Raw genomic sequence first — 24182 nt, forward strand, 5'->3', positions numbered from 1 at the left:
GTTCAGAAAGTATGGTTGGGAGTTCAAACTGGCTGTCCTTGAATGGAAATAGGGTAGAGTTAATGAGTGTCAGTCTGAAAGGGGTTCTGAAAAAACCTAATTCCAGGAATACATGTCATTCCAGAGCAGAATGCCTCACCTCTGCACTAAAAAAAAGGCAAGACTCAATGGGTTTCGATGGATCTTGTTGTGGAAGCTTTTTCAGAATGTGCAATTATGGTGGTACTTTATTTTTTAATACTAATGATTTGTGATTAATTTATTCTTAACCGATGAATTATTAATGTTGCCCTTGAAATTATTTTTATTAGGTGAAGAAAAATCTGTTTATTAATGTAGTTTAGCTGTGCACATTTTTACAGAGACACCATTTTATTAATATGTATGCTGTTTTGGGGTGCTGTTAGTCTTGCTCATTACCCCTCCCAATCAATGCCCTCCTGTGCGTCTTCTCTCCCCACAGTCTTCGCAGAGCACATGACACTGTTATGTACCTGGTGTTATGAAATGCCTCCTTGGCATGGTTACCCCCTAACTTTTTGCCTTTGCTGATGCTAAGTTTTGATTGAAAGTGTGCTGGGACCCTGCGCTAACCAGGCTCCAGCAACATTGTTCTTTCCCTAAACTGTCCCTTTGTCTCCACAATTGGCACAACCCTGGCACTCCGGTAACTCCCTTGTAACTGGTACCCCTGGTACCAAGGGCCCTGCTGCCAAGGAAGGTTTCTAAGGGCTGCAGCATGTCTTATGCCACCCTGGGGGACCCCTAACTCAGCACATGCACACTGCCTTGCAGCTTGTGTGTGCTGGTGGGGAGAAAAAGACTACGTCGACATGGCACTCCCCTCAGAGTGCCATGCCCACCTCACACTGCCTGTGGCATAGGTAAGTCACTCCTCTAGCAGGCCTTACAGCCCTAGGGCAGGGTGCACTATACCACAGGTGAGGGCATATGTGCATGAGTGCTATGCCCCTACAGTGTCTAAGCAAAACCTTAGACATTGTAAGTGCAGGGTAGCCATAAGAGTATATGGTCTGGGAGTTTGTCAAACACAAACTCTACAGTTCCATAATGGCTACACTGAAATCTGGGAAGTTTGGTATCAAACTTCTCAGCACAATAAATGCACACTGATGCCAGTGTGCAATTTATTGTAACATACACCCAGAGGGCATCTTGGAGATGCCCCCTGAATACCAACCCAACTTCTAGTGTAGGCTGACCAGTTTCTGCCAGCCTGCCACACACCAGACATGTTGCTGGCCACATGGAGAGAGTGCCTTTGTCACTCTGTGGCCTGGAACAAAGCCTGTACTGGGTGGAGGTGCTTCTCACCTCCCCCTGCAGGAACTGTTTGGAGGATTCCCCCAATAGGATTAGGGATGTGCCCCCCTCCCCACAGGGAGGAGGCACAAAGAGGGTGTAGCCACCCTCAAGGACAGTAGCCATTGGCTACTACCCTCCCAGATCGAAACACACCCCTAAATTCAGTATTTAGGGGCTCCCCAGATGCCAGGAAATCAGATTCCTGCATCCTGAAGAAACAAGAAGGACTGCTGACCTACAAGCTTGCAGAGAAGGAGGAAGACGACAACTGCTTTGGCCCCAGCCCTACCGGCCTGTCTCCAACTTCGAAAACCTGCAACCAGCTACGCATCCGACATGGACCAGTGACCTCTGCAGCCTCAGAGGACTGCCCTGGACTAAAGGACCAAGAGACTCCTGTGAACAGCGGCCCTGTTCAAAACCAGCTACTTCTTAGCAACAAAGAAGCAACTTTAAAAGACTGCACGTTTCCTGCTGGAAGCGTGAGATTTCACCCCCTTCACCCGACCCCCGGCTCAAGATCCAGAGAACAAACACCACAGGGAGGACTCCCCGGTGACTGCGGGCCCGTGAGTAACCAGAGACGACCCCCCTGAGCCCCCACAGCGACGCCTGCAGAGGGAATCCAGAGGCTCCCCCTAACCGTGACTGCCTGTAACAAGGGACCCGACGCCTGGAACCAACACTGCACCCGCAGCCCCAAGGACCTGAAGGAACCGAACCTCAGCGCAGGAGTGACCTCCAGGCGACCCTCTGCCTTGCCCAGGTAGTGGCTATCCCGAGAAGCCCTCCCTGTGCCTGCCTGCACCGGTAGAGTGACCCCCGGGTCCCTCCATTGAAACCTATACAAAACCCGACACCTGCTTTGCACACTGCACCCGGCCGACCCTGTGCCGCTGAGGGTGTGTTTTGTATGCCTACTTGTGTCCCCCCCCCAGTGCTCTACAAAACCCCCCTGGTCTGCCCCTGAGGACGCAGATACTTACCTGCTGGCAGACTGGAACCGGAGCACCCCTGTTCTCCATAGGCACCTATGTGTTTTGGGCACCTCTTTGACCTCTGCACCTGACCGGGCCTGAGCTGCTGGTGTTGTAACTTTGGGGCTGCCTTGAACCGCCAACGGTGGGCTGCCTATGCCCCAGGACTGAGACTTGTAAGTGTTTTACTTCCCTCCCCCAGGAAGTGTTGATTTTTGCACTGTGTCCACTTTGAAAATAGCTTGTTGCCAATTTTTTTTTTTTTACAAAGACTGTACATGATATTGCTTTTATTCAAAGTTCCTAATATATCTAAGTGAAGTACCTTACATTTAAAGTGTTTACTGTAAATCTCGAACCTGTGGTTCTTAAAATAAACTAAAAAAATATATTTTTCAATCTAAAAACCTATTGGCTTGGAGTAAGTCTGAGTGTGTGTTCCTCATTTATTGCGTGTGTGTGTACAACAAATGCTTAACACTACCCTCTGATAAGCCTACTGCTCGACCACACTACCACAAAATAGAGCATTAGAATTATCTAATTATGCCACTATCTTACCTCTAAGGGGAACCCTTGGACTCTGCACACTATTTCTTACTTTGAAATAGTATATACAGAGCCAACTTCCTACACCTGGTTATTTTCCTTAGAGAGCATGTGTTGTGAATGAAGCTTTCTGTACTGAATGTTTCAATCGTAAGGACTCTTCTGCAAGAAATGTATATGTGGGCCTGCTAGAATACACTGGTGTACGGGTCTTTGAAAAACGTTTCAACTTGTCTTGTGCATCTACAAGCAACAACACAATCTGTTGGCATTTTCCTTTCCTTAAAATTTAGTTAGTCCTGTATGTCCATTTGTGATTATCTAAATTCTGACTTGCTCAGTATGTGTTATCACTAGTCATGTCATGTTGAATTTGCAGGTTTTGCTTATTACCTATTCATAAAAGGACTGTAAAACCCCTTTGGTTTTGGGGGAGCCAGATGATTTACCTTTTCTACCAGTCTCTGTCCATTCCTCCAATTCCTTCCCATTTTGCTGCTTATAGGGACTTAAAATGTATGATTCCTGATTATAAACTCTGTATGTGACCCTTCATGGCATAAATGTTCTACTTATCTGTAATGCTTATCTAGAGATTTTTGTAATGCAATCCTTTAACGTTTCCATGATCTATGATTCAGTTATTGAGTGGTCCCAGTCACTATTTTTGCTAAACTAATGTTGGGTCTGATGTTGAGGAGGTCGTTCTTTAACGCTAGGGCCATTGCAGTGCAATAGTCGTGGGTCTGCCCAAGAAACTGCAAAACAGACAATGGGGTCCTGAACTCTGTGATAAGAACAGCTGCTACGATCCACGGGTGATCTATCTCCCATGATACTGTGGTTTCAGTGGTTTCCTGCTGTAGCACAGGCACTGAAGACAATAATTTTGGTACATGAAGCATTTTGCGCTCAGCACCTATGATCCTAGAGGATCACTTTGCCTGAAGTGCACTGAGGAGAGAAGGTAAGCTCAGAAAGGATTCTTGATGCATCATTCTGAAATGAAGTACCTCTTGAGCCGAGAACAGAACAAGCTGAAACTCTTCCCATAGACTTTTATCCAGGCACACTTCTTGATTTAACTGTCAATCACTTTGATAATAGTTTCTGGTTTTACAGTTCTACAAAAGTATTCACTTGGGGAAAAAAAACGGAAGGTATGTGCTCACTATGCAAGTGAAAGGTGCTTTTTTGGAAATCTTCAGTCGATGGAGAGAAAAAAATGTCTCAGTTTTCTGTCCGAAAGAAACACTCACTTAAAATAACAACAACAAAATTAATAATAATAAAAAACAAATTATTGTGCTGCTATTCCGTTGCCATACCCTTTCTTCCATATTCATATCCATAGTGCCTGTTATCACCAGCTGGCAGGTGGTAGTAACTACACACAGATAAAGGCACTGAAACTTGCAGAAACAGTGTTCTTGCTAGGTAATTCCTATTTATCTGCTAAACCCGCATTGATACTACACATTCCCGCAGTAAGGATATAGATTTAGCAAGCCACTGTAAATGAGAGCGGACGGACTGCAGTGGTGCCAGAATAGTGCTTTGAGGAAAGGGCGTGCGGAGCAAGCAGCTCAGACGAACATGTAGTAGGAGTACTTTCAATAAAACTCGTTCTGGTGGATAATCTAACTAGAGATTCCTCATTTTTGGAATATCCTCAGGTACCAGTAGAAGATCTGGAAGTTCTCAACACTGCTTCCACGTGCCACTAGATGGCGCAGTGTGGCTCTGTCTTGGCTTCGTTCTGACACAGCAAAGTCATATGTAAGTGCCAAGCCTGCACACCCGTGTCAGTTTATTCCTCGACTCTTTCTGCACCATTAGTTGTGGGGCACAACACAACTGTCAGTACACAATTTAAGGCCTTTTATAGATTAAAAAAAAAGGGAGACCACTCCACAGAACGGGGAGGAGGCAGGGCAATGAGGAATATGTGGTTACAGATTATCCACCAGAAACTGTGTTACTAAAGGTAAGGCACTTGTTCTTCTGACAGACACTTCAACTGCAGATTTCTCGTCTTTAGAACAGATACCAAAGCAATACCCTGTGGAGGGTTTGTGCAGTGGGCTCAGATCAAAACGTATTGCAAGACCAAACAGACAAATGCCCTTCCAGTCGGACCTGGTTGTCAAGGCAGTAGTGCTTCATAAACATATGAACTGACGCCCACATCATGGCCTGGCAGCTGTTGAGGATAGGCACTTTGCATACCAATAGACTGACAGCAGACTTAGCCCTGGTGGAATGGGCTCTCTAACATTTTCTTTGCCACCAGAGAACCCCACAAAAAGTTGATCGTCCAACCAATTGTCTTCGGAGTGATTTATGTAGAATCAAAGCCCTTTTGGGTCTTGCCAATTGAGTCTCCACTCCTTTTTTGAGGGGTGAGGAGGGTCAAAGAACTGTGGATTGTCCAACGTGAAAAGACATCATGAATTTCGGCAAAAAGGCCTCCCAAGTTCTCAACACCAGCCTGTTGCAAAAATGGTGGTGTAGATGGGCTGTACTAAAAGACTCTAGCGTTCACTCACCAAAGGAGTTGAAGTGATCACAATCAGGAAAAACATTTTGAGAGTGAGAAAATGTTTTAAGTAGCTGTACGTTCACTTGAAACTGATACATATAAGGAACATCAGTACCAAATTAAGGTCCCATTGTGACATCACAAACAGCCTGGGCAAACCTGTAATAAAACGTCACAACAGGTGATTTAAATGGTTGGTCCAGCAAACAAAAAAAGGTTGAAAGAGCTAATAAATAACCTTTAACACTTCCCACTGCAATACCTTGGTGGACCAAAGACAAAACTTACAATAAAACATCTGACAGTTTGGCTGGTAAGGGGTCTGTGTAGCGGACTCTACACCTGACCACACATTTGTCCTAGATACCTGGTAGCAAGAATAACATCCACAACCTCAGGTGGTAGACTGAATGGAATTAACTGCTGATGCTCGATCTACACGCATGTAGGTGTTCATCATGCAGATTTGGGTGCAGAACCCTGCCCTGCTGCTGCGACACAATATCCTCCAGAAGCGGACACCTAGTAAGAGGACAGATGCTCATGCCCAGAAGGTCATGGTAGCAACACTCCAGGCCTAATCCGGAACCATTAGGATGACATGAGACTGGTCAATCCTGATCTTCAGAAATCAGGGCAGACGAGGAAAGGCATACTAAGTCCTGTGCTCCACTTTATCTGTAATTAGTCTCCCGAGGAAAGCCTTCTTTGGAACCTCAAAATGCAAAATTATTTTATACTGCGTATTCTCAATGGTGGCGAAAAGAACCAGCAAAGGTTCTCCACATTGTTGGAAGATGCCTTGTTCCACCTTGGGTTGCAACCACCATTAGTGGCACACCAGGTACCACCAGCTGGGCTCTTCCTCCTTTACATTTAAAGGTCCCACCAAGTGATTTACTATCAGGGAGATGCCCTGACGGCCTAGCTAGCCCAGCATAACTAGATTTTTAGCTAGAAAATATATAGCTTTTTAGCCACCATTTAGGGGATGTTATGTGGAAAAGTGAACTGTTTTGCCAATGTTCTTTAAAGATCTACTGGGAGGGAAAGTCCTAGCACCCCTGGAAGGTAAGGTTTCTCTGGTATGCCACAGCACTGTTCATGATGCCCTTGCCCTCATGTGCTTCTCCTCCATGTTGCTTTCCCATCTGTGTGCTTCTGTTCTCCCACACACCATTCTCCCTCTGTTTTGCTTACCCTCCGTGTGTTTTCCACCCTATCCTCTATGTTGCTTCTGCCCACTGTTGTCCAAATTGCTTCCTCCGCCACTTAGAAAAACACTTTTGCACTACCTTTTTAGGTCTAGCGCTGGCGTTTTGACCCGTTGTAAGTATTGTCGGCTTTTACCCATGCCCATCACTTTCACTCGTTCATGGGCTTACCTTTCAGAAATCTCTTTATGTCATTGGTAAAGGCTTTACGTTTGTCCTGCCTTGAGGCTGTTTTTTTTATCATGCCTTGCAGACTGCCCCTGTTACATGGATTATTGCACAATTGCAGATATACATCAGGGTGGGTGAACTATTTTTATCTTTTGTCTCTCCCCTTCATGCTGCATGGTGACCGTGGCACTCACAGAGCCAACAGGCACAACTGTGTGAACTCGATCGGCGGTACTGGAGCTCTGGTCATATTGTTCCCAGTTACCTAATCAGTCATTTCTTGTGACTCTACCCTTAAAACACTTGAAATTAGTAAATGCTTTCCCTAAAACAGATGTCCTCAAAGCAAAGCGTCTCTCCCAGTACAGGAGGGTCAATACTATGATGTCCTCCCTTTGCACTCTGGAAAATTCGACTCATAATGCTTTGCAAGTATTCTTTTTCAAAACATTTTTGCCCATAACTCAGCCTGTGGTGGTCCTGGGACAATGGGACCACCACCAAAACATTCAGCACAACGCACTCTTTCGGTCTAGGTCATCTCTGGGTCCCCTCACTAGGTTAGTGGGAATTCCAAAATAATAACCCCTCCCACCATTCAGTGTCTTTTTAAGTATTCTCATGGCTGGAACTTTTGTTTTCCAGATGGGAATAGCCTGTGTTTTAAGGTCCTTGTTTGTGATATAATTGCTATAGGCCTGTTACCCCTGAAAATATGTAATGCGCTATTCCGTTTAGGGGATACATATATGGTTACTTTGCATTATTTATTGCCATTTTCTTTTTGTATTATTTGTCATTTTCTTTTTGTGTGGTTATGCCCTCTAGGGGGCTAACTATATAGTTACATGACCATGTTTCTTACAAATGCTATTTTCATTTTGATGTCCTCTAGAGGCTGTTCTAAGCATCACAGTCATGTCAACATATTAAAAATATTCGTGGCACGGAAACTTACCCCATATTGCTTTGCAGGGCATTACTTTTACAAAACATTTTTGTTCATAACTCAGCCTGTGGTGGTCCTAGGACAAGGGAGCCACCTTGAAAACATTGACCACAATGTGCTCTGTCTACATCATCTCTGGGACCCCACATTATGTTAGTGGGGACTCCAAAATAATACCCCCCCACCATTCAATGCCTTTTAAGATTTCTTTTGGCTAGAACTTTCATTTTACAATTAGAAGTTGTATTTTAAAGGCCTTGTTTGTAATATCATTGCAGTAGACTTAATAGCCCTAAAAATGCTCTCTAGGGGCTATGTATATGGTTACACTGCATTACTTTCTCCTATTTGTTCATGGGGTTGTGCCCTCTAGGAACTGTTTTGTGCATTACAGTCTAATGCCAAAGGTTTATTTCTGAAAACGGTTTAAATGCTAATTGTATATGTTTTAATAATCTCTCCTTACTACAATTGTGACCATAATTCAGGGCTTCTTAACATCCTTATTCAACTATGACTGTCTGAACATTCTTGATATGTTTGGGTGATGCATCTAGTTTATGTCTCCTCTGTAGCTGTCTTGTGTCTTTTTTGGGGTGGGGGGAGTGGGGAGGGAGGATTGTGTTAGCCACCCAGCAACTCTGATGGTGGTGTGGTGAAAGTGGTATTCTATTGGAATTAGCATGGCAGATTTAAATTAGGATGCTAAATGAAAACATTTAGTTTTTTTGCTGCAGACAGAGGAAGAAGGTAAATGAAGGGTTTTAGTTATCTGCAGGGCCACTGGAATTATATGGCAGTAAAAGACGACATTATGAGTCAGGGTTGACCAATTTATGTGGCAAGAGTAGTCCAGTTATGAATTTACAAGGCCAATAGCTCTAACTCAAGCAAATGCGAGGCCTATTTCATTGCAAATGCTTGTTTTATATACCGATCCAACTAGGATCTGTAAATAAAAAGAAAAAATAAATGGCTGCATCATTTCATAGGTGCACATGCGTGGTGGGAACGCCTACAAAATGACAAGACCAGCCACACTTTTTTCTCCTCTTTAGCCATGCCTCATAGCATCAGCGGAATGAGGAGGCAACAGTATGTACGTAAATAAAAAGCAGTTCACAATGTGCATGGGCAGCGAGGTTTAGCTCAATGTTTTCACATATTACTTAGGGATTGATCCTCACCTCGAACATGACAGCGTCTTATGGGAAATGCCTGTGAGGATTAGCACCGCTGCAACGATCACCTGCTTGCTTTAAACAGGCTCAGTACACATCTTTACAAGCTGTATCCAGCATGCGCTCCGCAGTAAGGGCGTAACAAACTCAGGTTTAGGTCCGACCCGACATCCAGGCCCCGTGGCCGGGGCAGCTGGTGCTGCAGGCTCTGGGTTTGTTGCAAAACTCCGAGGCGCAACACAATCGCAGGCTTTGATGGCTGGTGTTATCTTGCAGCTGTTTTCATGTTTTTAGTAATCACACTACAGCTTCAGCCAATAAAGAGCTGTACCAAGCTGTGTGTTGTCAGGACACCATGTTTCTAGTTCCGGGCACTGCTTGATATGGGAATAGAAAAATGCAGGTACTCCTTGTCCCAGAGTGCCTGCTTGTTGCTGAGAAGGGCCGGCATTCTCCCAAAAAGCACTGGTGCTGATGCCATCCCTTTCTAATTAAGAAGTGCCGGCACTGAGTACCTGCTACTACCAGCTCAATTAAAGCACTGGTCTCGAGGTTTCCAGTTTAAAGTCAGGTCCACTAGTTTAGTTGAAGCAAGCGAAGGCCACACCTCCCAGAACACATCAGGTTGTACTTTTAATGCATGGGAGAAGTAACACCTTTTTTTGATGATCTGGAAGTAGAAGCGACTGACTATCAGTACCTCTCTGCGTACCTCCCTCAGCTGGCCTAGTCAATGTAAACACATGTATAGCCACAAAGGAGGTTGCTGCTGTGTCTTAACTATTCCTTTCCGGGGCACAGGCCTCAAAGCACCGAACAGAACCTCAGTGCGCCAATGGAGGGTAAACAGCTAGCAGGATAGGTTGAGCTCAACGTCTCACAAGTTCGTAGTACAGCGCGCTAAGAGCCCAGAGCACTCAGAACACTGCTTGTTGTAAATGTAAAACCTTCTCAGTCCCCTGTGAAGCACTTCTTTTAAAAAGCGGTTCCCACGCACAGATTAACAATGCATGTGAACTGCAGGTCTGGCATATGTTATGTTACGTGATTTTTTGTACCGAGCAGCATTGAGGTCCATTGTGTGCACTTGGGGTAGGTGGGGGCGATCTTGTCTTCCGCCCCTGTAACTGGAATAGTGGTTGGAGTGGACTACAATGGAGGCAAGGAAATGGCCTCTTGCCACGGGTCGTGGTGAAGGACAGATGTGGTGGGCAGGGCCCTCCGAGGAGTACTGCGCCTTCTCACCGCAGACAGGTGTGCGGAGAAGCCCTCCCCAACACACCTTGCTCTGGCTGTTCCCACCTTGGCATTGTCGAGCACCTGGAACCTTATCGGGGTTCGTACGGGTGCAGACATGAAGCACCCCTGCCAACCTTGTAGAAGTGCACAGCGTGAACCTTCATCTGATCTTCTACAACCCCTGATAATCTATTAAGAAGTTGCAACAAAAGGTGCATTTACAGCGTATCATTGCAAAGAGACTAAAACCATGGGGTCTCCAGGCGGCCGTGTACGGGAACCCACGGGATAATTAAATATTTCATGGACTCACCCAGGACCCTGGCGCCTGGAGCATTATTTCTCCACAGCAGCACATCATTAGTGGGATGACTGGAAAACAAACGTGCACCACAATATGACCAATTTCTGGACGCGCTGAACATTTCACTCAGGTAAAAGGGACTGTTCTATCTGTTAAACCAGGCCTTTTTCTCCCTTACAAAGGGAGGTAGGAAGGCTCCAAAAAATGTGAGTGCACACTTTAGGTCTATCAAGGCTGGTGAGATGTGTGCAGAGGCGGCTCCTCCGTGAGGCAGGAGGATCGTGGCCGCCCCCCACCCCTGCCAGCAGCACCAAACCTTTTCAAGAAAACAATAACAAACGGTGTTCATTATGTTTTTCTTGAAGGGGGGGGGGCACAGGCTGTGATGAGCACTTGAGGGGAGTGCACAGAGCACTCCCCTCAGAGCGCATGTGTGTTTGGCCGGCTGTCTCGGGCCAGACAAACACACATGCGCAGTGGGCTCTCGCCACAGTCACTGGGCTGGAGGAGGATTGCACAGGCTCCCAGTCTGCCTGGGAGTGCCCTGGCTGGGCGCTACCAGCCAATCCTAACGCTGCTCTGAGCAGCATCAGAATTGGAGCAGGGCAGGCCGGGAGCCTGCCTGCAGAGGGGCGGATGGAGCGGCGGTGGCAACGGCGGTAAGTATTTTTTTTATTATTATTTATATTTAATTATTTTGTTTTTAGTCCTGACACCCCAAACCACCCCTCCCCCTTCTTCCCCCCCGCAGCGCCGTACCGCCCCATATCCTGGTCGCGAGCCGGGACTGGTTGTGTGCAAAAGACCCCACGTGCTGCGGGCACCCGGGTGCCAAGGACTGTTCATTCACATCCACTCTGCTGAACGGGCTGATCAAAAAATCTGTTTTACATCACAAAGCTGGTCTGCACCCCAAGGGGGGAGACCAGAGGCCTCCCGTCCAGGGCGCAGTGAACACAATCCAGAAAGGGGTTACGTCAGAGCAGAGGTGCTGCATACGAGGCCTACCTGCGTCCCGCTGTGAGAGGGCTGTGCGGGCATATGGCTTCGGAGGAAAGTTTGTTTTTACTAATTGTGAAGATGTTATTTGCCACAGTACATTAGGATGTAAAACACAGATATTTATATCAAGTTTCTTTATGGACTGGCTGGATATCCAGATCTTCTATCTTTTCTTCCTTTATAGGATTTCCGTCACAGTGACACTGCCAGGACCCTCAGGGGGGAAAACCGGAGAAAATTGCAGTTAAAATACTGTTGGCGTTATCATCATTGTACTTCTCCCTTCACCATGTCGCCTGTGAGCAGGAAATACAAGGTGAACCACACAACTGCCTCCCGCACCTCACCTCCCCATAGTGCCGGAAGATCTTGGGATACACCCCATCTTTAAGACTGTGAAAAAGCAAAAACAAGAAAACGATTTGTGTAGCGCATTCCACCTATCTATGTGGTCGAATAGCACTTCTAAAATCTCAGAACATTTTCACACGATTTGGTGGGGCGCGTAGTAAGTGTGATGAAGTGGTGTGGCAGGGTGGAACAAAAAAAGGGTGATTGGTGGAATGCTTCAAATATTCTTGTCCATTGGTTATTTACACAGCTCTGCATTCCAGATCATGTTTTTTGCCCACCGTGCCACCTCAGGCAGGAACCAAACATATGCAATCAGACTTGGTCCTGTTCCAATAGGAACAAGTCCAGCCTTACTGCAGTGGCAGGTCCTCTCTGAACAGGAACCTAAGCAACCCAGGATTGGTTTCACACAACTCGAGCCTAGCCAGTGGGGAGGGACACAAACATCAAGGATGGAGCATACGATCTGGGTGACTTGAAAACCTGCTGAGAGACACACATTAGGCACGAGTTCCCTGGCCATATCTCTCCCTGAAGGTTTCCAATAGATTATACCCTGGGATGAGTGCTCAGCATAAGGAACTAAAAGAACACCCTAGGGAAGGAACTGATGCAACTAAGATGCTGGATCTGGTGGCCCACATAGGTCTCAGACCACCCTGAACCAACTGGAGAGAGGTGTTGGACCACTGTAGAGTAATTGCCACCTCTTGTGGATTTATTGATATGATCACTCCTGTGTTTCTTTCCATTACTGGTAACAAAACGCTATTAGTTAATAGTGTTTCACAACTGACCTGGTCTTACAGCCAGTATCAAGGTGACCTTGAAGTGTTCCTATCTCAGTACTCAAACCGATGCTACTGGATCTGCCAAATGGCAACTAATTCATTGTTTGATATGCCATTGTTTAGCATCTGTATACACTCATGTTACAATTTCTTTTTTTTAAGTTTATAAAAAAAAAGCTAAGATAAACTGCCATATTGTAGTAGAGTGAAGACTTGGGATGTAGTAGTCTAGCTATCACTGGGACCCCCAAGAGTACGATGCTGGGAAAGTCCTGAAGGCAGCAGCCCAGAGAACAGGGGGTGGCAAACGTGGGTGTGACCGGTGACAGATTTTCAGGTATTTCCATACTGCATTCAACGAACTGGACAAGGCGTAACTCCCCCAGTTTGAGCCTAATGAGACAAGACCACATTGCTGCAAGACCTCATGATTGGAACACCTACGTATGACAAGCAGCAAAAAAACGCACTGAAATGTAATTATTCTAACAGAGAATCATTTACAGAGTTAGTGGTTATCCTAAACTGCTAGACCGACGTTAAGTGCCGTGCCCCTGGCGGTGCAGTGCTTAGTAAGTCCGTCAGATGAATCAAATGCAGGTTCTCACAAGGGTGGAGAATGAGCGAGATTACTACACATGACACTAAGCAGGTAAGTTGGGCACCTGCTGGGCCCTGTAGGTCCATAAAGCATTCTGAAATCATCCTCCCTTAATATTCTCAAATGCACCTTTGGATAAGTCATGTTATGCTTCTCAATTCCACTAGCAAAGTGTGAAGCTGGAGGACTGACCTGGGGCTGTGCAGATCCGTTCGAAAGGGGCTGAGGCGCTGGTCCTGAAATGAGACAAAAGCAACACAAAAATTAACAAACATCTAGCGATTTGTACACCACTCCAACCTAAATACACAAAATGACACACAACCTCCATTTCACATCAGACACACTCCTGAATGACGACTGCAAAGCACTATCATCAAACACAGAGTCCTAATCCGCGGAAAGATACCCCGAAAAACAACCACCACCACGAGTGGTGATGCACACATACATAGTCACTAGGGAAGATGGAAGCACACAGAGCAGGCACTAGGAATGAGACATTGGACCGAGGAATTGCCAAAATGGATGAAGAGTCAATATTTCTACAGCAGGGACAGTGGTGCCTCTAGAAGTCAATTATAGTTGGGGGAGGCACACATCGAGTCATAGGTAAAACTGGTCAGACCACATATAAAGGTTTTTATATATTATTATAATATAATATAAAATAGTACAATATATAAATATATCTGTGAATATAGGTGTACAATGTTGCTGAAAATGTTTACATCTGAATTTATATGCATATATAGATATAGTTAGGTAAGGTATTTTTTTTTTTTTTTTTTAGAAAAAAAGTACATATTCCTGCTGCACCTTGATACTACTCTGTGGGCCTCAAGAGAGAGCTTACTGCGAATAAACGGACTGTTATTTCAATGTATGCCTTCTAATGTCAATTTCAGACCCGTGTGGGTTTAATGTTTGTTTGTGTGTATTCTAAAAATCAATAAACAAATAAAAAAATAGTTAAGGTAGTAAGATTTTACTTTATGATAAAAAAAAATAACATTGCACCTGCGAGGGCCAACCCCCTCAGGGACCCCTACACCGTATTTTCAATGATTTTTCTGTCATTTTTTTATTTTTATTTTTTTATATATATCTTGCAGGGTGTCCACACTGTATCCCGCAGGAGTCCTGGTGGAACACACAGGAGATCTCGCTAGGTGTAGCAGTACCACTGCGGGCCAAATTCTTTGGGTTTTTGGCTCAGAGGGTGGCCCTGTGGATTGGAAATGAGGGCGATGATCCCTCTTTCTCTCCCCTCAAAGGCCAGATGCTCATGGTGACCCTGCCCTGACCACTTATACTTTTCTTTTTACTTTTACGAACGATGTTGACGGATCACCCAGATAATTTTCAGGAAGGAGGTGGGTGGCGGGTGAATTAACTTTTTTTCCCTCAAAGATTTGTGAAGGTTAGTCAAACGGCGCTAAAGTTGTTAGCAAGACAAAACAAAAAAACTCTTATTATGGAAAGTCGGACCTAACTACAATTACACAGCAGTGATCAGCACTATGTCACATGCCTACATAGATGTATGTACACAGGCATAAATCAGGTTTAAAAATGTTACGCAAACAACACTGCTTTGAAGTTAAAAGTAGTTGTGCAAATTTACGTGCAAGGAAAGGAGCAGTGTCTGTTTGCCTTTCTGTCTCACCTTCTGACACATTCAACAGCTGTGGTAGTGGTGATTGGGAGCAGGACAAATAAAGCTGGGGCATTGGCCCCATTCTAGAGACGCCAGTAGGCAAGGATCCTCTTTATTTATAAAAAAAAAAAAAATCAGAGAGTGGGATATACTTCAGGATCACCCTAGTTAATTAAGGAAGCCCATCCCTCGGCAGCACTGACCCACCAAGCAATCTAGTGATGATTCTATGACACATATTAGAGCAAACTGTAGGTAGGAAAGGCACGTCTCTACATGCAGCTTATCTATAGGCGCAACCACGCTTTCACTAGGGAGTGAGGCAGGCATACAACACCCTCCAGGTTTAGAGGGAAACAGCTCCCTGATATGGTGGTCCACCTGCTGCATATCAACTTCACAAACTTCCTTCATCAATGAACTGGATAGTAACTGTAGCGGCCAATGACCCTTAGCAGTGGAGGGTCGTCGAGCCGCAGTCCAGGGACAGGCAATGTTAAAAAATAAAAATAAAAACACACACAATGCCTTCAACTCAAATTCCAAAGCTCTTAATCCTGGCTCGTTATTATGATAGGCCGTCTTTGACAGCTATTGAACTAAAGCTGAAGGCAATGTAAGTTTCTCACCGCGCTAGCCAGTTGGCCAAAATGCATGGAAGAAAATAATTACCCACTCTCCTGCTCTTCGTCTAATATGCACGATGGTACTTCCTGGAGCCTCAGGCAGATCCCCACTCCAAATCCCGTCGCTGCTTTCATGCTGCAGATGAGCAGCATGAGAGTAGCGCCAGGATTGGCTGTAGCGGGCGCCTCGATGCTCCAGGAGGCACTGGGGCCTTTGCCTACTCTCCACTGGCGAGGTCCACACTGCGCATGTGAGGCTGGCCGGCTCAAGACAGCCATGCGCAGTGTAAACTGGGGGCGTGAGCACCACTCCCGTGCTGCCATTCAGCAGCAATGCGCCTGCCCCCAAACACTGCCTGGGCTGGGGGTAGCGGAAAAATAAAATGGTAATTCATTGTATTAGCATTTTATCTTTAACGTTTCCTACACTGGCAGCGGGGGGGCGGGGGGACGACGCTCCTCTGCCCTAATGGCGGGCCGCCTCTGGATAGTAACACACTGCTGTCTGCAGGTGCAATAGCAACCAGGGATGCGGTCCTCAGGAGCTAAATCAAGTATTAATCCCAGTTTAATTAAAGGAGAAGAAGCTCAACTAAATTAATCTTGTGCTTCATCAACAGAACGTAGAAAAAGACTGATAAAGCTGGCTTCAGTATCAGTTTTTCCCTCACATGTCTATACATACTTTACAATGATGCTGGAAATATGTGTACACTACATAAATACCTCCTATAAATATGTAAATGAAAACTGCAGCACTAATGGCTACCAATGCAGAAACTACATAAGCTCAGTTCTCCTGATTTCTCATCTTTTGCTGCAAGGCATTTTGAGAGATTTTACTGGCTTCTGAAGCACCTCTTTCCCCCTTCGCAGACCTGCCTTGGTACCAAACTCTGCTGCCAGTACTATTCTTAGTACTGAGGCCTCAATCAGTTAGGACAAATCTATAAACCTCAAATGCTGGTGTGAGTAAATGTCCAGCAATTGGGGGGGGGGGGGGAATGAGGTGACACTGAAGTGTCCAACAGGCGGGAGCCAAGGGTCTCTATCCAGGTAGTGCTCCAGTGTAGTGCAATTTCCCTCTTATTAATGCCATCTAAGTTAGTGGTTCCTAACCTGTGGTCCGGGGACCCTGGGGGGGTCCACAAAGCCTCCTCAGGGGGTCGACTGCTTAGCTTTAGAAAATTGAAATAATATTAACAGATTAGGTTAGGTTCTCAGCTTTCTGTAATGACTCAAAGAATCATGGGGGTCCCCAGGCTCCAGGAATGATAAAGTGGGGGTCCACAGAAGTCAAAAGGTTGATCTAACCAGTTGACAAAGAAACCTCCTATTTGACAACTCAGCTCATCAACAGCGGTCCAGCACTTCTCCAACAAGCACTGGCAAATCCAAGAGTTCATGCAGACGGGAGAGCTTTTGGCTTTGTTGGTGTTTTTTGTTTGTACAACAGCATGGCTGAAAGTAAAAAAAAAAAATAATAAAATAAAAAATAAAAAAGTGATATGATGGGTCAACAAACTGTGGACCCAAGTAGGCTTGTACTACAATCACGTATCCTTCATCCACATTGCTGTAGAAGCTTTTTTGCTATGAATAGGTCTAATTAGGGGAACTGTAGCACGTTTCGTGTATGCAAGCGGTTTGTGCAGTGAGTGGGATGCGAGCATGGAACACAGTTGAGCCATGCATCCTTTGAACAGTTTTTCTTCTCTGTAGAAGTCATGAGCCAGGGTCTGACTGAGAAGGGGGAAAGGCACAAGCAAGGTGCTTGCTTGTGTCATCTGCCACACCTTAAACTCTGTAAGCCATGTGCAAAGGGTAAGGCTAGGCCCAGAGAGAGTAGCTGGTGGTAACTGGAACTAGAGGAATTTGCCTTCATAGGGGCACTTGCAAAAGATGGTGCACATGATATTTGCCCTAGATTTAGCTCTTGCTGTGAGCCTAAATTACCCCTTTATAGTGTTTTCAAAACGTGCACTTTACGAAGACCCCTCTCCCCCAAACACACACTCAAGCACTGCTCGCAATTATTTATTGTGGGATTTTATATACCATGGATGGCATCTTTGTCGACAACAGGGCGCTCTACAGTGATGATGGCAGAGCAGACATAAAATAACATGCAAACAAAATATTTGATAGTCAACTTACAAGGAGAATGTAGATGCAAATGGAGGACATATATACTTATACCGCCTGTTGACTACATCACACTGCTGATTTCCACACAGGGCAATATATGTCTCTGATTGCCGAGCAGCCTTGAGAGAGGCCGGTCTTCAGGAGGCCGTCTCGGTTTCACTCAGAATCTCTCAAGCTACTCAGAATCTCTCAAGCTACCAAGTTAAAGTGACCCGATTTTGAAAACCGAAAATGGGTCATTTCACTAAAGTAGGACTGGAATATCATATCAACCTAGGGGCGTGAGGAATTACAAGTCAGCGCTAGCCAACATGGGGTTTAGTGTAATCTGCCAGGACAGGTGGCGAAAGACCATGACTAGTACAGCAAATCCAGGAAGCCTGATTACGCTAAACCAAGTGGTTTCCACAATTAAAATAGGAATATTCCACATTCTGGTTTGACTCCAGCAAAAAGCAGTATCTTGTCGACAATGTGCCTTTGCACTTCACGATGACGTCAGTGGGGCGAGGGGCGTGCAGGGACTTTACAGTAGCTCCAGTGCTCCGACTGGGTGTGGCCATTTCACTAACATTGCATGTATGTAAACCAAACATGTGACTGACAGGGTGGACTTGGAAGACTTGTTTACCCTGAAGAAGGCCGGAGGACCGTTGTCCTGAGTACAGATGATCCTGACAGGTATCTTAATTACGGCCGAAAGATGTTGGCATTTAGGGAGGTGTAGAGATCCAGTGTAGATCAATAACACCAAGTAGCAGCCCCCCTATAGGATAGGAGTGTCTGGTATTGTCAAGCCTATCCCACATCATTCCAAATAGGGATGCGCCTTTGTATATATGCGGAGGTAGTTTTAACCATCCTTTTTAGGTTGAGCATAATAAAACGCAATCGCTGCTTTTCCGAGGTGTTGGTATGTATCTTGGCTTTTAACCACTCCCACTGCATGCTCTATCACTATCACTCGTTTATGGGCTTGCCCTTCAAAAATCCCTTATTTTCGTTGTTAAATGCTTCACATCGGAGCGGTTTAGTTACCGCCCTGGACATCGCCCCTGTTACATGGCTACTTGCACTTTTGCCAATATGTTTGATTGCGAGCGAACTTCTTTTTCCTTTTGGGTCTTTTCACGCTGATGCCGTGGCGCTTTGAATCGACTCACTTATGTGAAACGGTATTACTTTTCATTTTCAATTTATGTGGCAAGAAAAGTCTGGCTAGGAGTTTACAACGCTAATAGCTCTAACTCGAGCAAATGCAAGACCCAATGCATTGCAAATGTTTGTTACTGATACTGGTGCTCTACTGAGCAGAAGACGCTTTATTCTGATCTCCATGCCCCAAAAGGAGCTAGCCCTCTATTGGGGGTGTGGTTGAGACTACCAAGTTAGTATAACCTTAACTCAGCGGGTGGACTGGCCCAAGATGAAGCAGGCCATAAGTGAGTGGGTGAAGCCTTTCCATCCATAGAGGGAATATACCTTTGTGTAGGCAAAGTACATAGTATAGAGCAAGATTTGGACAGGTATCGGAAGTGGAATCCACCCAACATTTTGTGTGTTGAATTCCAGTAGACTAGTCATTAATGTGTTATACAAGTTCTCAGCTTTTATGTATTGAAATTCAATTTTAAAACTGTGAAGAAATGACAAGCTATGTTCAATTGGGCACATAAAGCTACCAACTGAATATTCTAAACAGAAAAAAACAAATTACCAGTTCCAAGAAGCAATCCGAGATGTTCTATTGTTAAAGGCGCCCAAACCATTAGCCATCATCTATGTCAAGTGGTAGCCTTTTTGCGATGGACCCAGTGAAATTTTCAGCGGTAGAAGGCATATTGTTTTTTTATACGACATTTAAATCCCTTTCAGTCATTTGAAATTTCCAGAAAAACGTGTAAAACTGTAGCATAATTCTTTTCTAAAATAGGTTGGGAAGTTACATTTTTGAATAGTAAAGGCGACCCTGCTTCGTTAACCGCGGGTTGGGGGGAGGGGAGAGGGCAGGGGTTCAGTTCACAGCAACAACAAAAAAAGGCCTCAGTCTGAGCACAAGCTCTAATAAAAACACATCAATTAGTACTTCATGACATACTTCCTCAAGATACAAGCACAATAAGAAAGGCCAACTGGACGCGATGACCAATGAGAAGCAACAAAATTAAAGTAACAATTAAGCTAACCAATGGCATCCAATAGGCAGGCTCTAAGACCTTTTTAGTTTTTTTTTGGTTAGCAGAAGATGGTTGAGTGTGGAAGAGTGCATGTGCTCCCTGACAAGACCTAAAAATGGCATTCCATTAACAGCAAGAGGCAACCATATGAGCATCACCAGTGAAGGACCAGCCCCTCACTGAGGTCCACTTCTTGAAGCTTGGTATTGTATTGTAATGGCATTGGTGTAGCACTTACTGCCCCTGAGGAGGCACTCAAGCGCTTTACCACTGGCAGCATGCTGCTCTGGAGCCCAGGCTTAGTGGCTTATATCTTTGTTAACACCCACAGACCTTTTCTAAGTTACAGCTGTATTTATTATTATCCTCGTGTATTTTCTTCCTCTTTTGTTTTACTTATATTGCGGTTCTCTGTATAATTCTGTGATAAAGCGTTTTCAAAGTAAAAAAAAAAAAAAACACTGCAGACAACCACAAGCATTTGGCGATTTTCCAGCTGTGCCCACGCGTGCTGCTTTTCCATCATTTGTGGGTTCACGACTTCGGGGTGCCTAAACCTTGCACAGTCCAGCACTGAGCACCCCCGTCATGCTCACATCAGTGTGCAGCTCTGAGAGGCAGAGCTGCGTCTTCCATGCCACGTTCGCGCAGAGCGGCAACTGATTCTCATTACAATAGCCATCTAGAGGACAAGGGAAAGGACACAATTATAGTATCAGAAAGATGCGCTTCCGCTCCCAGAGGCGGTGCTCGAAGACCTGCACAATGCACGACTCTGCTAAAGATAGTCGCGGCGCGCCTGGCCCTTCGCGGAGCACAGCTGCGCCAAACGCTCCTAACAGCAGCGAGACCTTGGGGATGGAGAATAAGTGCGCTTCATACGTTCGGTTCGCCGTTCTCTTCTGCCAGCAGCATCCCGTCCGCGCGGGGCAGTAACACAGCCGAATATAGGCCATGTTATCCACAAGGGGCAATAACCCACTCCGGGGGTACTGGGTTAGGTCAGCCGGGGTCTCTTGCCCCTCCCTGCAGGGATGCAATGGCTGAGACTGATTTTAGTATCAGTATAATCCTTTGACTCCAGTTTTTTTAAAGTACTCAATCAGAGGTTCAGTGATGGATGCGCTCTCGGTGTTTGTAGGATGTCACTACTATTTTCAGCATGAGTGAGAATGTCTCGGAGGGCCTTCCAGCCCTGAGCTGCACATATAGGACCGAGAGAAACCGACTGCTCTTAGGGATGGATGAATGAATGGATGGATCAGCTCTCCAGCATGGGTCATGCCTGGGAGAAGGCACAAGATTATTTTGTATAATTTGCCCGCACAAATACTCGCCACACTCGTGCGATACAATATGGGGATGGTACGTGCTGCTTTTACCCACCAATTAACAAGCAGCTCCTTCAGTGTACCTCCCGGGACAAGTAATCTAGAAAGCACTCGGGACCTTTGAGAGAACTACTTATGACTGAAGAACATAGTTTTACGTCAAGACATGTCACATGAGGGAGGCTGAGGGAAGTTGTACATGGAAAAAACTGGAGAAAAAGCACACTTCAATTTGCAAGAAAACAAAAATTAGGAGACCAAAAGCCCAGAAAAGGCTGGAAATAGAAACAACCTCTTTCAGGCTTTATCTTTGCAAATAAAGTAGTTCCGCCTCACTTTCAACGATAAAGTTTCTAAAAGCTCTTTTGTGGCTTTGATGAGCTCACCACCTTGGCGAAGAACAAGAACAGTTTCGCCAAAAACAAAATCTGCTTTAAGGGCACGAAGTGCTGCTAAGGTTTCTCAAGCCACCCGATGCAAGTAGCTGCTCTCGATCCGTGCTACACGGGCATGGCACGGTTCTAGGGAGAAGGCACCTGCACCCACACGGTCTAAGGAACAATGTGGCAGTGGTGGGTATCTTCCCGGGCCTCCCGTTGGCAGCAGCCCCGGATGTACTGCTGTCAATCAAAGCCTCCTCGTCTGAGAATAGGTCTCCAGCCAAGACCACTGGGGACCTCTCAGTGGACTCGGGCCAAGCTGGCACCGTTCACCACCAAAGCAGTGCAGATGGGCAGCACTGCCCAGGAACAGAGGATCGGCTGAAGCTGCCACCACAGGAATGACGCAAATGACCAATCTGAAACTGCAGAGCTTAATTTGCCACTAGCACTGCCGAATGCTGCGGTTGCTAAGTGCCAAGGCTGCCAAGTGCCAAGGCTGCCAAGTGCCAAGGCTGCCAAGTGCCAGTTCCACCCCATGCCCCCTTCTTCCAACACCCTGCACTCCCCGACACTACCTCACTTTTGCAGGTTTCAGCCCAGTTTTATCGGCTTTTCCCTTCCTCGTTTCCTATCCCTTTTCTGCCCTTCTCACTCTAAGTCAACGGTCTCCAACCGTTTCTGTATTAACAGGCTAATAATGCACATTTTACCGAGATACTAACACTTTAAGTGTGGCAAGAGTGATCATGTCAGACAAGATTACATTATTGGCCGCCCTGTGTGAGAATAGCTGCAGTGATCACCTCAGTGCGTCAGGCAGGGTCACCAGCTGTAAAAGATGGGAAAAAAAGGTCCCATCAATTTGGAATGCCTCTACGTGGTTAATACATGAGGCATAGCTGCAATGCCCCTGGCACCAAAGGAATAAAATCAGCAATACGTCTTCCCAGTTCCTCGTGACTTATCACTCAAATATCAGCTTTTAACATATTAAAACCCAACCATTTTCTCCAAACATCAGGTTATGTGTTTTGAAAATACACACTTTTTTTATCCCACATACTCACTTCTCAATGTTGGTGTACATATATTAATTCAACCAAGCAAAAACGTCCAAGTTAGTAGGCTGTCCTGTACACCAGAGAGCTACTTACAGGTATCTCGAGAGCTACCAGTGACTCACAAGATGCATGTTGGAGATGGCTGCTCTACTTCAAAGTCAGATGATAAAAATCGTGACCGGTACATGAACTGGAGTGGGGAGGGGGCAGACAGGACACAGAAAAACTACAATGACACAGGATGGGCAAGGGACAGCCCTGCCGCGGAGTCATAAGGCAGGCCGGCCAAGGATACAGCCACCAAGACACAGGGTGAGAAGTGAACTGCATTACCATCTATGCATGCACAACCTGGACACAGCACTACCAGACTTTCACAAGCACAGCTCTTCCACTGAGTCACAGTGTGCGCAGGGCCGTGCTGCCACTTTCCTTGCTCCCACAGGTAAGACCAGACACAGTCATAGGACATAGAACGTCCCTTTGGTCCATGGCCTGCAGAGCGCAGCACTACCACAGTCTTACTGGAGCAATAGCACTGAGTTACAAGAGAAGGCACTGCAAGAGTCACAGCAGAAAGGAGACTAGCACTGGGTTACAAGGGAAGGCACTGCAAGAGTCACTGCAGAGAGGAGACTAGCACTGGGTCACAAGGGAAGGCACTGCAAGAGTCACACAGCAGAGAGGAGACTAGCACTGGGTCACAAGAGTCACATAGCAAGGAGGAGACTAGCACTGGGGCACAAGGGAAGGCACTGCAAGAGTCACAGCAGAGACAAGACTAGCACAGGGTCACAAGGGAAGGCACTGCAAGAGTCACAGCAGAGAGGAGACTACCACAGGGTCACAAGGGAAGGTACTGCAAGAGTCACTGCAGAGAGGAGACTAGCACTGGGTCATAAGGGAAGGAAGGCACTGCAAGAGTCACACAGCAGAGAGGAGACTAGCACTGGGTCACAAGAGTCACATAGCAAGGAGGAGACTAGCACTGGGGCACAAGGGAAGGCACTGCAAGAGTCACAGCAGAGACAAGACTAGCACAGGGTCACAAGGGAAGGCACTGCAAGAGTCACAGCAGAGAGGAGACTAGCACTGGGTCACAAGAGTCACACAGCAAGGAGGTGACTAGCACAGGGTCACAAGGGAAGGCACTGCAAGAGTCACACAGCAGAGAGGAGACTAGCACTGTGTCACAAGTTAAGGCACTGCAAGAGTCACAGCAGGGAGGAGACTAGCACTGGGGTCGCAAGGGAAGGCACTGCAAGAGTCACAGCAGAGAGGAGACTACCACAGGGTCACAAGGGAAGGCACTGCAAGAGTCACACAGCGGGGAGGAGACTAGCACTGGGTCACAAGTTAAGGCACTGCAAGTCACAGCAGAAAGGAGACTAGCACTGGGTCACAAGTTAAGGCACTGCAAGAGTCACAGCAGAGAGGAGACTAGGACTGGGGTCACAAGGGAAGGCACTGCAAGAGTCACAGCACAAGGGAAGGCACTGCAAGAGTCACCGCAGAGAGGAGACTAGCACTGGGTCACAAGGGAAGACACTGCAAGAGTCACACAGCAGATAGGAGACTACCACAGGGTCACAAGGG

At 46.1% G+C, this 24182-nt stretch overlaps 1 protein-coding gene across 2 annotated transcripts in view; it reads right to left on the minus strand.

Moving 5' to 3' along the window:
• NHERF2 (NHERF family PDZ scaffold protein 2) overlaps positions 1-24182 on the minus strand; it is a 232889-nt gene that overhangs the window by 12643 nt on the left and 196064 nt on the right. For both annotated transcript variants that reach the window (XM_069209755.1, XM_069209754.1), the window contains exon 5: positions 13393-13436. In XM_069209755.1, coding sequence (XP_069065856.1) covers positions 13393-13436 — 44 coding nt within the window. The remainder of the gene's footprint in view (positions 1-13392; positions 13437-24182) is intronic.

The sequence above is a fragment of the Pleurodeles waltl genome, chromosome 10 (genome assembly GCF_031143425.1).
Source record: "Pleurodeles waltl isolate 20211129_DDA chromosome 10, aPleWal1.hap1.20221129, whole genome shotgun sequence".
Taxonomy (NCBI): domain Eukaryota; kingdom Metazoa; phylum Chordata; class Amphibia; order Caudata; family Salamandridae; genus Pleurodeles; species Pleurodeles waltl.